Raw genomic sequence first — 16628 nt, forward strand, 5'->3', positions numbered from 1 at the left:
TTTTTGTGATATGGTGACCCAAATTGACTGCAGTATTCCAGGTGTGGTCTTACTAGGTTTTATAAAGCGGTACTTTATAAAGTGATCTTGATTCTATGCCTCTGTTTATACAATCCAGGATTGCCTTAGCTTTTTTGGCTGCTACTGCACACTGCTGGCTCATGGTTAAGTGATCGTCCACTAGGACAGGGCTTTTCAACCAGTGGTACGGTACCACCTGTGGTACATTGCCACCTGGCAGGTGGTACGCGACCATCCTAGAAAAGTGGTAGCGGGGGAGGGGAATGAGCTGAACTGGTGGCAGCACCGCACAAGCCTGAGCGAGAGATGGCTGGAGCTGCAGGGCTGTCAGGGCTCAGCAGAAGCGCCAGGATCAGTGCCACTTTGCAGCTTCTTTGGGACTTTCAGGGCTCAGTGAAAGCGCCAGGATCAGCACCAGGCTCCAGCTGGAGCTCGGCACTGATCCTGGTGCTTCTGCTGAGCCCTGAAGAAGCACAAATCAGCTGGAAAGAAGCACTGATCCTGGCGCTTCTGCTGAGCCCAGAAGAAGCGCCGATCAGCTGGAATGTTGCAGCATCTCCAGGGTCTTGTGATTTACATTCAGATGCTTGGCAACTGATTCATATTTATGACAGTCACAGTGTCCCAGGGTCATGTGAAATGACCAAAACCTGCTGCAACCACCCAGCAGACGGGGGGAATAAAAACCAAACACCCCCCACACCACCCCCGCTGCCAATCCTCAACAAAAGTGCTCACAACAATGAAAACCTCAGACAGGAGGAAGAGTGCCGCCGGCGGGCAGGCAGGTTTCTTGCTCGGCTGTGCTTTGGGGGACACTTTTTTCAATGCCATTGTAACTTGGAACAGTCACTAAGTGAACTGTTGTAAGTCAAGGACTACCTGTACTTTATCACTTTTTTTCTTTTTTTTTTTTTGGTGATCAAGTTTTTGACACCTTGCTAGGTGACTGGTAGTACTCGGATGTTGCCATATCCTAAAAGTGATACAATGGGTGAAAAGGTTGAAAAGCCCTGCAATAGGACTCCAAGGTCCCTCTCACAGTTACTGTTTTTAAGCCAGGTCTCACCCAATCTGTACTTGTACCTTTGATTTTTTTTCCTGCCTAAATGTAAAACTTTGCTTTTCTCCATACTGAAATTCATTTTGTTGGATAGGGCCCATTGTTTAAGTTTGTCAAGATCTTTTGGAATCCTGAGTTTGTCTTCTGCAGTGTTGGCTACTCCTGCCAGTTTGGTGTCATCTGCAAATTTGATGAGTTCCCCTTCAATTCCCTCATCTAAGTCATTGATGAAGATATTGAAGAGTACTGGGCCTAGGACAGAACCTTGCGGTACCGGTTACTTCTCTCTATATGGATGTAGTGCCATTGAGGACTACTCGTTGAGTACAATTTTCCAGCCAACTGCAGATCCATCTAGTGAGGTGGGCTTAAAATTCTTGTAATTCTAGCCATTTCATTTCAATACATCTTGTTTAGAGCAGGGCTTTTCAACCTTTTCACAGATTGTACCACTTTTAGAACATGACAATATGAAAGTACCACCAGTGCTTAGCAAGGTGTTAAAAACTTGATGACTGAAAAAAAAGGGGTGAGATTTTGGGTTTTACTGATTAGATCATTTGTTGTTATAGAAATGTCTAGTTTTTATACTATCATGGAAAAGTTGAGATTTGATGTTAAGGCTTCATTGTATTGCAACAGAGGAAGTTGGAAGTCAATGCCTTTTCTTTTCCCCTTCTCCCCCTCACTTTTCCCTTTTTCTCTCACACTTTGCTTGCAAAAACTGGGGTATTTCCAATTAAGTTGCCTCTCCTTCCTCTCTCCCTCCTTCCCTGACCTCTTCTTTCCTTCCTTCCTTCCTTCCTCCCTCCCTCCCTCCCTCCCTCCTTCCCTCCCTCCCCTGTTTTTTTTTAACTGCCAGAGGCTCCGGGCAAAGGTGGCAACAGGCAGGAAGCAGTGGATAGAGGCTTCACATTTTGACCCCTGTTGTTTCTTCTGCATGGCTCTCAGCTCACCTCTCCCAGACCTGCGCACGTGTTTTTTTGTGTGTGTGCGCATGTGCACGGCACAGGCGGGCAGGCTAATGGGCGGATGGGCGGGAAGGTCTCACCCCTTGCAGCTCTGCGCCCTCAACAGAGACCTTCTGCAATGGCAGGCTGCAAACCAATGAAAGCTATTTTTTTAGAGTAATTGTTTCTTTTTCTCAACATGCTGCCAATCACATCACACCCTGCGCCCTTCAGCTCCTGTCCCCAGCCCCATGGAAGGCTGCAAGAAGCTCCCATCGCAGCTTCTCTTATCTCTACCATTCTTTTCCTCCCCAACGTCACAGCTTGGGGCTGCAAGGAGTGAGACCCTTCCATGCACGCATGCACACAAACATACATAAACAAACACACACACAAACATGTGCAAGGGTCTGGGAGTGGTAAGCTGAGAGCCATGCAGAGACCCTTCACGCACAGAAGCAAGGACGGGGGGGAAGGGTCAAAATGGGAAGCCTCCTGCCAAGAACCTCAGGCAGTTTAAAAAAATAAAGATGCAAAACACTCACAATGCGGCCCCCAGGGATGCTGTGCCCCGCACACTCGCTACCTCCTCTGCGCACACCCAGGGGATGGGGCAGGAACAGGGCTGAGGCAGCAAAGCAACCCATCGCTGGTTCCAGGGCTGCCCTGTGGATCTAAGGCTGGGCGCGTTCTAATTTTGATGATAGCTATGAGGTTGTAAATCGGCAGCCAGTCGGCCTGGGCTGGCTTCTCTTCTTTCTGAGAGATCAGCAGGGATGGTGGGCGTTCGCTGCCTCCTCCTATGTGCGCACCCAGCAGCCCCTCACTGGCCCTTTCCCTCCTCTTTTTATATCCTTTCCTCTCTCATCCCCTTTTCCGTGCACTTCCAGCTATGCGCTGCTTTCAAAAGTGCCAATCACTGGAGCCAGGCGCTGGGCCCTGACAGCTCTGCAGAAGCACCAATCAGCTTGTAGCCATGCATGCTGATCCTGGGGCTTTTGCCAAGCTCTGAAAGCCCTGCAGCTCCAGCTGTCTCTCCCTTGGGCTTCTGTGATGCTGCCGTCGCTTCAGCTCATTCCTCTCCCCTCTGCTACCACTTCTCTAGAATGGTCATGTACCACCAGCCAGGTGCCACTGGTTGAAAAGTTCTGGTTTAGAGGAGTCTACATTATTTGTGTTAGAGAAAAAATTACATTTGCTTAAATTGACTAAAACGTATATTACCAAGAATTGTACTGGCTCCTGAAAAGTAGAATGCCAAGTGACCTTGCAAGATGTAGTTATCTTATTAGGCTCTATCAACAATATAAGCAATTTTATCTGCAAAATATTTTGCAATCACTGCAAAGGAGGATCTTTCTGCCTACTCCTCTTTAAAAGGGAGCAGGCCTGTTAGATGAGAATCTGAAGACCAAATTAGAGTGGTGTATAGAACTGTAGTGACTATATGCCACATATTTATTCCATGCTGCTGCCACTGAAAAAATGTGCAGGTGCCAATATATAGGTTTATTTTCCACTTACCCTCAGATCGTCTCATTAAGGTTTCTTCTGAAGCACGATTTTCTATTTTTTCTATATCATGTACAGTTGCCTCTAGTTCTACAGTTAAATATCTTCTTTGATCATGTAGTTCTTGTAGTTTATATGCTAAAAATAATTTCAGACCAAATTAAAACAATATATATTCTGCAATAACTACCTTAAGAATAACTGCATACAATATTATCTAGCTATTTTATTCTAGATGCATTTATATAATACTTTCTGAATCCATATCTGATTTGTACATTTCTAAGTAATCTGTACCACAGCCATAAATAGTAATTCAATAATTTATTCCACATCTGTGAAAGCCTCTTCAATTAAATTTTAATATTCAAATTTTGTAAATGTATATTACCAACAGAATGCATATTCTGATAAACAGAGATATGGTTTCAAACCTCCAGCTTCCAAAATGGTTAACACCATCTCTTGAGCTCTCAAAAAAATGAGCAGTAATCTTTGTAGGCATCCATATAAAAGATATTATCAGAAAAGATGTGAGATCTGTTTCCTTACTGTTCAGTTGTTTTTGGATAAGAAGCAAATAATCTTGCTGCTATCTTATTAAAATTATCTTAAAATTATTTTTGTTTGTTCTTAATATTTTTATACTGCAATTAATAAGGAATTTCCTGCATTTTTGAGAAATCAAGTACTGATTTTATTATTCTGCAATATTTGGAATTATAAGGGTTGCAATCTTATGGAGATTATGTAATCTAACATTGTGCCCAGTTTAGAAGTCCACTATGACAGTATCCCTCACAGATGACTAAGGCAGTATGTTCCACTATAGATAGCTTTATCAGATTTTTTTTTATAATGTCCAAATGAAGTCTACTTCCTTGCGATTTCAACCCATTATTTCTTGTGCTATCTTCTAAAAACCTCTGAACAACTTTGTTCCACTTTTTTTTGAATAATATTTTGGCTACTTGAAGATAGCTATTATTTCTTTCTGTATTCTGATCTTTCCCAACTAAAAAGATTCAACATAACTAAATATTTCTAATCATTTTTTCCTTCCAATTCCCTTTTCATCTTGGTTGCTAGATTGATTTACATGTATTAGGAAATATACGCAATAAACTAATCTCAAAATTAATTATAGAAGATTTGGGTAATTTTTTCCATATTCAAGATGTTTAATCAAAGCAGTGACTGACTGAGCATTGCCACAAAGGATAAGACATGGCAACTTTTGTATGCACTAAATCTAAAATAATTGCTGATTTTATAATACAGTCTTACCACATACATAAAATTTGAATGATCAAAAATGCGAGGAGATGAGCCATGAAATAAATGCTAATTCTACACTTTTCTGATTTCCAACAAGAGTTAAATATGGACTAGAAATAAAAGCTAATAATATCTTATTTTTGAAATAATAACTATTGCAACTAAATTCTGTTAATTCAGTTTGCACTCACTGAATATTTTACTCTAATATAAATTGTCTTACTTCAGAAAACATCAAAACTGTGTTTCAAGTCTGTGTGCCTAGATTTCCATTAAACATTATACATTTGTTCACCACCAGTTTTTATTTACATATCTGGGGCACTCTGATAACTTATATAAAAATATCAAAGCTAAACTTATTTCTCTAAAAATAGCAAAATTTGGCTATATTATTTGTAAGCATCGCCCACAAATGGTTGCTAACAGTTCTTGTTAGAGGATAGTTTTGTGCTGTTCATTTTATTGATTCTATCTAGTCCAGTGGTTCCCAATCTTTTTAATGCCGCAACCCCAACCAGTCGTAAGTCGAGGACTACTCAACCAGTCGTAAGTCGAGGACTACTCAACTGGTGCAGCACCGTTTGCAGAATGGGACTTTTGGCAGGCTCAGCAGGGCAGAAACAGCCTGGACAATTCCTATTGGTTTTTGAAAGCCAATAGAATTAGACTCTATTCAAGAGAGTCTATTCTATTGGCTTTCAAAAGCCAATAGAATAAAAGGGAGTAGCACAACTAAGGAAAAGGGGGAAAAATGGCGGACTGCGTTGTTTGGCGACCCCCGTGAAATGGTCGTTCGACCCCAAATGGGGTCCCGACCCACAGGTTGAGAACCACTGATCTAGTCAATGACAGAAAAAAATAGAGTTCTAAAGTTTTGATAATGTATAATGTAATCTTGCATTTTGTCGCATAGTCACCAGATTGGATTTGGCATTTTTATCCAGATATCAAGTGCCTTCCTGGGATAGGCAGAAGTTGATGTCGGATGTTAGAGCTAAGAGCTGTTAGCTGTTCTGAGTAAAACTGTTTTTTGAAATTTTATTATTATTACTTTTAAAGGCTTTATGCTGCTTTAATCTTCTTGACTTTAAGCAGTTAACAGCAAAAAGACACAATGCAATACATCTGACAAACAATTTTTATTTATAAACAATGAAAGTGTGGAAAACATTATATACATACCACTGACAGTACCTGGTTGACTAATTTCAAGTGTTTCAGCTTCTTGTAATTCTTTCTCCTTAAATTCCAGTTTTTCTAACAAGTGTTGTTTCTTCTCAGATAGTGCATGTAATTCTTCTTCTGAAAAAAACATGTTTTTATAATAACCAACTGAAAAATAGTTTAAAATGTCCCACTGCTCATGGTATTGTATCACAATAAAACAAACAATTTTGATTTTTATTTTAAGGAAATAATATTAAAAAAACCCAAAGCAAACCATAGAATGTGAAATGTATCATTACCCACCAAGATTCATAATAGATTACATATTACTTTGTCAATGTATGTCCTATAGAAAGCAAATAATAATACAATTGTTCAAAAAGAGAATACCGAAAAAGACTATATGTATATATAACAACAACAACAACAACAATAATAATAATATAATAAAGTTGGAAGGGATCTTGGAGGTCATCAAGTCCAACCCCCTGTTCAGGCAGGAAACCCTATACCATTTTGGCCAAATGGCTGTCCAGTTTCTTCTTAAAAACTTCCAGTATTGGAGCATTTACCGCTTCTGGAGGCAGGTTGTTCCACTGATTAATTGTTTTAACTGTCAGGAAGTTTCTCCTTAGTTCTAGGTTGCTGCTCTCCTTGATTAGTTTCCATCCGTTGCTTCTTGTCCTGCCTTCAGGTGCTTTGGAAAATAGCTTGCTTCCATCTTCTTTGTGGCAGCCCCTGAGATATTGGAACACTGCTATCATGTCCCCCCTCATCCTTCTCTTCATTAAACTAGACATACCCAATTCCAGGAACCGTTCCTTATATGTTTTAGCCTCCAGTCCCCTAATCATCTTTGTTGCTCTGTACTCTTTCTAGAGTCTCAGCATCTTTTTTACTGGATGCAGTATTCCAAGTGTGGCCTTACCAAGACATTGTAAAGTGGTATTAATACTTCACGTGATCTTGATTCTATCCCTGTTAATGCAGCCTAGCACTGTGTTGGCTTTTTTGGTAGCTGCAGCACACTGCTGGCTCATATTTAAATGATTGTCCATTGGGACTCCGAGATCCCTCTCACAGTTACTACTATTGAGCAAGGTACCCCCTATACTATACCTGTACATTTGGTTTTTCTTGCCTAAATGTAGAACTTTACTTTTTTTCACCATTGAATTTCATTTTGTTAGATAGTGCCCAGTGTTCAAGTCTGTCCAGATCCTCCTATATCCTAAGCCTGTCTTCTGGAGTGTTGGCTATTCTTGCCACTTGGTGTCGTCTGCAAATTTAATGAGTTCCCCATTTATCCCCTCGTCCAAATCGTTGATAAAGATGTTGAAGAGCACTGGGCCCAGAACAGAGCCCTGGGGCACCCCACTACATACTTCCCTCCATGTAGATGTGGTTCCATTGAGGACCATACATTGAGTACAGCCGGTCAGCCAGTTTTGGATCCATCTGTTGGTGATGCTAACCCACATTTTTCTACCTTATCAAGTAGTAGGTTGTGATCTACTTTGTCAAATGCCTTACTGAAGTCCAAATAAATTATATCCACAGCATTCCTCTGGTCCACTAATTTTGTCACTTGGTCAAAGAATGCAATAAGAATGCAATGTCTTTATAAGTATACAAATATATACATATATATCTTTGAGAGCTGTAAATCATTTGGTTACCAGAATTAGAGCTCTCAAAGATAGAACCTGCTTTATTAAAATTCTAGCCTACTCACAGTTTTGACATTGTTTTATTTAGAATCATGCCGTTTTCATCGCCATCATTGTTCTAATGTCACCAGTATCAGATAAAACTGTGAAGCAGATTTGACAGTGAAGAGTATGCATGAAAAAAAAATGGAACAGATGGAATTTCCCCTCAGGTGCAGCCACAATTGCCAAATAACAGTGCCACTGTCACTGCACTCTTAGACTAACTATACTTTGTTTATTCAAATTTTATGGAACATCCAGTTGGCCAGATTTAAAACACAGCAGTTTTTTTCCAAATTCCCCTTTTTTCAGTTCTGATCTGTAGTTACATGTTTGCAATAAATGTAGTTGATCTTTCAAATGGAATAGATCCTTCATAAAGCATTTTTTCCGGTTTCTGAATATTTAAATCAAACATGCTTACTTTTGTAGACAAATTCATGAGTAGTTTTCCTAGAATAGTCTCTGTATGATTGGTCTTACCTTTTTTCTCCTCATGGGCTATATTTTTCAGTGTTCTACCATGGTCATCATAGTGAATATTACTACTGACTTAAAGAGGGCTATAAAGCACTATGAAGCAGTATATAAGTAAGTGCTATTGCTATTGCATATAAACCTATCATTACTGGCATATATTAAAGCAGCACTAATGGGATAAAGAAAAGCAAAAAAGAACATATGATAAATATATTCTCAATGGGCAGTCACGTGTAGAGTAACTTTTTCTTTGGGAGAAATTATTAGAAGATGATTTTTAATGTAGAATTTCACACCTGAAGTTGTGAAAGTCATCATTTTCAGAAGATGACTAAATAATGAGGTGATTAGATTTCAAGGTCAGTTTTAACAGATAATAAATTCTGAAATTAATATAGATTTGAAGGTCTCTTTAGATGTCATAAACTCTTGAAAATCCATTACAAATGATGCCTCTTTGCAATAGGAGGAAACAATAAGATAATAACAATAGCAACATCACTGCTATCATTATCAATATTATTTCATTTGATTATGTATGCAGTTTGCAAAGGAAACAAAAATTATTAAGTGTGCTTGGAAAGATATTTAATAGGAATCTAATTGAAATAGTATGAGAGTAATATGTGCAAAATTTGATTACAATATGAGTTTCTGCTGGATATAAGATATACCAACCAGATTCTTGTTCTACTAAGAAATGGATGAATGTGAGAAAGTTAGTATATTGTACATTTATTGATTTAAGGAAGTATCTGATAAAGTGAAGAATGATAGAATCTTTGTACAAGTTTGTAATAGAATGCAGTAAGAGTGGTATAATTTGAAAGAAAAGCTTTTTAATGTATTTACTTACTCATTTATATCCCTTCTTTATTGTTTTTATAAATAAATCAAGATAGTGAACATACTGAATAATCTTCTCCTATTTTCCCCACAACAATAATCCTGTGAGGTAAATTGGTTTGAACAGGGCTTTTTTTCTCATAGAACGCCCAGAACGGAGTTCTGCTCCTTTTTTGGATGGAACCTTGTAGGGTAAGCAAGGCGAATTGTATGATGTGTGTGAGTTTCGGCACCTTTTTTTTTTAGAAAAAAAGCACTGGGTTTGAGAAGAGATTGACTCTGTTATGTCCCCAGCCTTGCAAACGGCTTGGGGCGTTTGCAGGCGGTCCCGGGCAGGTGCAAAGCTGCCCGGGACCAGACAGGCTGTCGCCAGTGCCGTGCGCATGCGCGGGTGCTGGCGCGGGAAAAGTATCGCATTGACCCGGGAAATGTCTATATAAGAAGCTGGAAGGTTTTGGGAGCTGCTGAAGCCATCTACTTGTGAGCTGAACACAGAATAAAGAAAACTGAGAACTACAACTGCTTCTCGTGTCTGCTTTCCGCCAAGGACTCAACACTAGCGACGAAGGTGGGATGCCTTACATCGCCTGGAAAGGAAGAGGTGTAAGCTTACCCAAGTGAGTCCTGAGCGGCGGAACGGCGTTGACTCGGCAGCTATTCGCCAATCCAGTGCGCATTCGGGGGTAGGCTGGCTGATAGACCCATCTCCTGAAGATGGCAAAGGTTGGAAGGCTTTCGGAGTTCGACGTCTCACATCCAGAGCGGTGGAAGTCCTACGTAGCCAGGGTGGAGAACTACTTCAAGGCAAACCAAGTGAGGGAAGAGAGCTTGAAGGCTGCCACCCTGCTTTGTGTTTGCGGTCAAGACGCCTTCGAAATCGCAGAAAACCTTGCAGCACATGTTCCAGTAGAGTCTGTTAGCTACGCAGATCTAAAGAAGCTACTGAAGGAGCACTTCCAGCCTAAGATGTCCGTCATCGCATGGCACCACACCTTCGAGCAGAGGGATCAACGATCCGGAGAGTCGGCCAAAGAATACATCGCCGCATTGAGGAAGGCCGCCAAGCACTGCGAGTTCAAGGACCTCGAAGAACGATTGAGGGACCGATTCGTGTGCGGCTTAAGGCATCGAGATCTACAACAGAGGCTTTTCGCCAAAGAAGAACTGTCCTTCCAAGATGCCCTAAGAGAGGTCACCGCAGAAGAAGCAGCAGGCGGCGCCGTCAAAAACATGCGGCCGATCAGAAACAGTCCAGAAGTTGCATCCGTGCACCAGGAAGACGTCCAAGGAAACTCCGAGGAGGATCTGGACGAGGAAGTCGACCGTCTCCACCCCACGAAGGAAGGAAATCAGAAGGGAAGCTCTTCAGCTCCACTCAAGTGCATCGGCTGTGGAGGTTGCCACAGGAGAACCGACTGCAAGTTCCGCTCCGCTACCTGCCGGGCATGCGGCAAACAAAGACACATTGCAGCTGTGTGTCTGGGCCGACGAAAGGTACAACCTCAGGAAGAACTGCGCCTGAAAGGTACCAGGGTCCCCAGCCAGAATAGGGTGGGGTTTTGCGCTTCGCGAAGAAGCATCCTCAGGACAGGCACACACAAGCCCATCAAGAAAAAGCTGTCACTCAAGGTGAAGCTACAAGGGGTTCCATTAACTATGGAACTAGACACGGGGTCTGCACTTTCAATCATCTCTTTGCATACATTTAGGAAGATTTGTTCCGGCAGTGGAACTCAGGCCAAGTTAAGGCCTTCTGACATTTTGCTAAAAGACTTTCAAAATTTGAGAGTGTGTGTTAAGGGGGAGGCCACCCTTAACATACAGTATAAGAATTTTGAAGGTCCACTAGACCTATTAGTAGTAGGGGGTGAACGAACGAGTCTCATAGGACTCGATTGGTTTGAGGCCTTGGGGATTCACGTCACAGGGCTCAACAGCTTAAAAACACTCGACCTACAGGAAGTCTGCAAAGAATTTGCAGATGTTTTCAGCCCCCAGCTGGGCACATTCAAAGGACCCCCTGTGTCCTTAAAACTAGACCCCACTTTCACTCCCATTAGAATTAAAGCAAGAAGGGTCCCTTTTGCTTTAAAGAGTAAAATTGACACTGAGTTGGACAAACTGATCCAACAGGGAATTCTAGAACATGTTGATTCCAGTCCTTGGGAGACCCCCATTGTCACGCCTCTAAAGGCAAATGGGGACATTCGCATTTGTGCTGATTACAAATGCACTCTTAATAAGGCATTACAGCAACATGCCTATCCTGTTCCTGTGGTCAGTCATATCCTGGCCTCCCTCACGGGGGGGGGCGCGTTTTTGCAAAGCTTGACCTAGCTCAAGCGTATCAACAGCTGCCTGTTGATGATGATGCTGCTATAGCTCCGACTATTGTGACCCACAGGGGAGCCTTTAAGGTAAAAAGGCTGCAGTTTGGAGTGAATGTCACTCCTGGGATTTTCCAAAGCGTAATGGAAAACACACTGTGGGGCATACCGGGGGTTTGCCCCTACTTTGATGATGTCTTAATTGCAGGAGACTCCACACACATTCTAGCTGAAAGGCTAAGGGCTGTTCTGTTAAGATTCAGGAAAACAGGCCTCAAGCTCAAAAAAGACAAATGCAAGATGGGGGTGCCTTCTACTGAATTTCTGGGGTTCAAAATTGACGCTGCTGGGATTCACCCTGCTGAATCCAAACTAACTGCTATTTTAGAAGCACCTAGGCCAAAGTCTAAGGCTGAACTCCTGGCCTTCCTGGGCCTCCTGAATTTCTACAATTCCTTCCTTCCACATAAAGCCAGTGTGGCTGAGCCTCTTCACAGGCTACTAGACAAGCAAGCAGTGTGGCACTGGTCACAAACACATGAGGCTTGTTTTAACAAAGTCAAGGCCTTGCTCATTTCTAACAGTGTATTTGCACATTTCAACGAGTCCCTTCCTGTGTGCATTGCTTGTGATGCGTCCCCTTACGGGGTAGGAGCTGTCCTGAGCCACCTCAGGTCTGATGGAACTCAGGTTCCTGTTGCATATTACTCCAGAACATTGTCTTCTGCTGAGCGCAACTACGCTCAGATAGACAGGGAGGCTCTGGCTGTTGTTGCTGGAATTAAAAAATTCCATGATTTTCTATATGGCAGGCATTTCCCGGTCTTCACTGACCATAAGCCTCTGCTGGGACTGTTTACCACACGTAAGCAGACTCCCCAGATCATTTCCCCCAGAATGCTTAGGTGGTCTATTTTTTTGTCTGCATATGATTTTTCTTTACTCCACAAGCCTGGGAAAGAAATGGGCCATGCTGATGGCCTCGGTAGATTGCCTCTGCCAGTAGTAGAAGCTGACCCTGCGCCAGCTGTCAACAATTCTATCAATCCAAGCCTTGCCCGAGCTCCCTCTTAGTGCCAGGGATGTTGCCGCTGAAACAGGTACAGATCACACACTTTCACGTGTCCGTTCCTGGGTTTTGTCTGGTTGGCCTGAGCACTGCCCTAGTCCTGAGTTTCAGAGTGTCTGGTCCAAAAGGAATGAGCTGTCCCTTTCTCAGGGTTGTCTGCTTTGGGGAAACAGAGTTGTCATTCCCACCTCAATGAGGACTAGGGTCTTAGAATCCCTCCACGAGGGTCATCCTGGCATTGTTCGTATGAATGCTCTTGCACGCAGCCACTTGTGGTGGCCTGGTTTAGATAAAGATATTGAGGCTAAGGTGCATGCATGCCACCTGTGCCAACGATCTCGCCCAGAGATGCCCCAAGCTCCTGTGCATAGATGGGAGGAAACACAGTCCCCATGGTCTAGGGTGCACATTGACTACGCTGGGCCCTTTCAGGGCCAGTTCTTCTTGGTCCTTGTTGACCGGTTGTACCTGTCTCATCCACCACCACTGCAAAGACTATTCAGGTACTGAGGGGGATTTTTGCTGCACACGGGCTTCCAGATGTCATTGTGTCTGACAACGGCCCTCAATTAACTTCCTCCGAATTCCAAGCTTTCTTACAGGCTAACATGATTCGTCATGCCACGTCTGCACCCTTCCACCCGTCCACCAACGGTATGGCTGAACGTATGGTGCGCATCACGAAGGATGCATTGAAAAGACTCACCTATGGGGACTGGCATCACAGGTTGGCTGACTTTTTCCTTTCTTATCGCACCACACCATCCACTTCTACAGGGAGAAGCCCAGCTGAACTTCGTTGGGGGCGTCAACTTACTACTAAACTTGACCGGTTGCATCCAGATAGACTGCCTTCATCTACCTCACATCCTAGGGCACCGAGACAACTACTTGTGGGTGCCCCGGTTTGGGCTCGCAATTACGGGCCTGGTCATACATGGGTCCCCGCTTCTATTTCCAAGGTCACAGGTCCTCTCTCCTACGAGGTAGCCCTGGACAACGGTCGTGTCCTGCGCCGGCACATCGACCAACTTCGCCCTAGGCGGGACCTTTCAGATGAGACTCCTGGGACTTTTCCAGGGGGGGAGGGGGACCCTTTGGAGCAAAGGGAAGGGCACGAGCTGCTGCCCATCTCCACTGATGGAGCCACTGACTGCCCATTTCAAGCTTCCGCAAGTGCTCCGAAAAGGAATTCATGGAGCTTTCCCACACAACAGGCACTCATGCCTACTCCAGCCAGGGAGTCACCCCGGGGGCATACTCACTTTCCACACACATCACACAACACTCCAGTCACGGAGGATACCCGGGAGCATCCCAACAAATCATTCCCCGCAAGAGAGCTGGCACACAATCCCCAGAGTTGGCCTGACCATACCCCTAATCCTACAGGGGGTCAAACTTACAGGGAGGTGGTCGAGGAACCAAGTCCCAACCGCAACACCTCTAGCCCAAATCAGGGAGTAACTGAGTTTTGGGAAGGTACAGAGACCCACACGAGCCCGGACACAGAATGGGGCTTAGGGATTGGACAGCCTCCTGACATGTCTTGGACGGACCTAGGAGGTTCTATAGAGATGCCCAGCAGTGGCTATCACTTCAAGGGGCCTGAGGGCCTACAGCTAGGCAGGTCAACCAGGTCACAAAGTGACAGAAGCCCTGGCCTGACGAGCCCAGTGGGCGAGCAAGCAGGCCAGGCATTGGGGCAAAGTCCTTGGAAGGCGCCAAGGCATGATAAGGGGAACAGGCTCTTGTCACCCCTCAGTCAGGGAACACCTGTCAGAAACCCAGAGCTGAGAAGGTCACAGAGAGCAAGGAAGTCTCCTAAATACTTAGAGGATTACATAACATTGCTGGCTAAACAAAAGCCAGGTAACGGCAGGAGCACTGAGAAGCAGAACACTGCATAAAATAATGATTATATGTTGGTAGTAGTTTTAGCCCGGGGGAAAGGGGTGTTATGTCCCGAGCCTTGCAAACGGCTCGGGGCGTTTGCAGGCGGTCCCGGGCAGGTGCAAAGCTGCCCGGGACCAGACAGGCTGTCGCCAGCGCCGTGCGCATGCACGGGTGCTGGCGCGGGAAAAGTATCGCATTGACCCGGGAAATGCCTATATAAGAAGCTGGGAGGTTTTGGGAGCTGCTGAAGCCATCTACTTGTGAGCTGAACACAGAATAAAGAAAACTGAGAACTACAACTGCTTCTCGTGTCTGCTTTCCGCCAAGGACTCAACAGACTCAAATATCCCTCCAGCTTTCATGTCTTTCAACAGGACTACAACTCACAATTTCCTACTTTTTAGCCAGATTCCTTAATTACTAGGCCAAACTGGCTCTTAGAATAATTAGCAAATGGTTCTACTCTGAAAAAGGATTAAGACAAGGATGTGCAATATCTCCTTAGCTATTTGATATATTTCTAGGTAAGTATATAAGGAATGTCTTATTACATATATTAATTCTCACTTCCATCTAATAAACTGGCATGCGCACATTTTATTGAGTTGTTTTCTTCATTTGACAAATATTCAGTTTTGCTACAGAACATATATTACCCTATATCCATATGTTATATATATCTAATACATCCACATATTGCATATATAGTTACAGTCAGAGTAACTAAAGAGAGATGTTAAATCATATAAAACCAGACATATCACTGGAAGCTAAAATCATAAGACCACCTCTGATTTACTTTGGCAATGTTATGCATGCAAATTCATTGGAGAAGACAATGATTCTAGGAATGCTTAGTGGACAAAAAAGAAGTGGCAAACAAAGAATACTCAAACTTGATGCAAAGTTGAATATACAGCAATTGAAAAAAGCTGTGTTTGACAAAATACCGTAATATGAGGAACACTTACCTATAAAATCACCAAGAATTGGACACAACTAAATAATTAAAACTAACAAAATATATTATTTACTATCTTTCAACTAGCATTTGTACATCTTAAATTTCTCCACTCCTTTACATTATCTTTAGCAAACATTTTACTTATTAAATTGAACATCTTTCTTACAAAATCTAAATAATCTGTTCTCTACTTGCCACTGGGTCTTGTAACAATAATTGTTTCTGAAGAGCTTTTTGGTATTTTGTGTATTTCTTGTATATCTTGTACAGTTGCGTCTAGATATTCAGTCAAAAGCCTACTTTTCACAGAAAGGTCTTGGAGTTTATAATCTACAAAATAAATACAAGGCAATTTATATACTAAAAATTTAATATTGAAATTCTTAAACTATTATGTTAAATAAATAAATAGGTTATGTATATGTATTGTATGTGTGTATGATTGAATTTTAGAATGCTTCATTTATATTGTTTCATAAAATAAAATTGTAATTCATACAACAGTCTATATTAGGTTCATTGTGTACTGAGTATTTGTCTCTAGCCTTTAGCTTCAACTCTAATTAAATATTCCATGTTGGTAGACTGTTTCTGAATAGATATATATATATATATATAGCATATCTAGGATGCAGTTAAATTCCTCTTGAAACTTTAAGAGCTCTTTGATTTGATGTTGGTATTTTAATAATAACTGGGCAACATTTTATGAATTTCAATTCCTGCACTAGATAGCCAGTTTCTGAAGAAGTTGAGCATAGATAGTATATTTTTTGCTCCACTAATTCTTAGTACATTTTGTATTATCTGGAGTCAATCTATATTTATTTAAATGCTTTATATAGCTGTCCATTTCGTAGCAATGACTCTAATACAGACATGTCAAACACAAGGCCCGGAGGCCAGATGCGGCCCGCAAAGTAGTTTCATGTGGCCCCGGAAGCCATCCTGGAAACAGTGAGGGAATGGCCTCTGCTGCCTTGGCCCTGGCCCAGGCCGGCCAGGAACCAAGGTACAATTTTGTGGTGGCCATCTATGCTGAAACATATTCAGTCTTAACTCCACAAGGCTGTCTGGAAACAGCGAAGAACCAGCCCCTGCCACGTCGGCCTGTCCCCCTGGGTGCATGCTGGGGAGATGTCACCCTTTGTGAGGAATGAAGAAATGCACCTGGAAGTGGCCAGCAAATAGCCCTCATCTATTTCACATATCTGATTTGATGGGCTCCGGGGGAGGGGTTTCAGCAGGCAGTGGGGTGCTCTCCTCACAGCGCCGAGAGGCTGAGCCAGGCGGCACAAATCCAAAAAGAAACACGAGGCCGCCCAGCTCCCAGCCTGCCT

The 16628-nt window shown here is 42.8% G+C and overlaps 1 protein-coding gene across 13 annotated transcripts in view; it reads right to left on the reverse strand.

Annotated features, from left to right (window-relative positions):
* The window catches only part of CCDC7 (coiled-coil domain containing 7), a 325715-nt gene that overhangs the window by 76900 nt on the left and 232187 nt on the right, over nucleotides 1-16628 (reverse strand). For 12 of the 13 annotated variants that reach the window (XM_039344077.1, XM_039344074.1, XM_039344073.1 and 9 more), the window contains 3 exons: nucleotides 15484-15618; nucleotides 6010-6129; nucleotides 3559-3684 (listed from right to left, as the gene is read on the reverse strand). In XM_039344077.1, the coding sequence (XP_039200011.1) occupies nucleotides 3559-3684; nucleotides 6010-6129; nucleotides 15484-15618 (381 nt within the window). The remainder of the gene's footprint in view (nucleotides 1-3558; nucleotides 3685-6009; nucleotides 6130-15483; nucleotides 15619-16628) is intronic. The other variant, XM_039344070.1, reaches the window with a different exon arrangement.

The sequence above is a fragment of the Crotalus tigris genome, unplaced genomic scaffold (assembly GCF_016545835.1).
Source record: "Crotalus tigris isolate CLP2741 ecotype Arizona unplaced genomic scaffold, ASM1654583v1 scf7180000017890.1996003, whole genome shotgun sequence".
In the NCBI taxonomy this organism is placed as follows: Eukaryota; Metazoa; Chordata; class Lepidosauria; order Squamata; family Viperidae; genus Crotalus; species Crotalus tigris.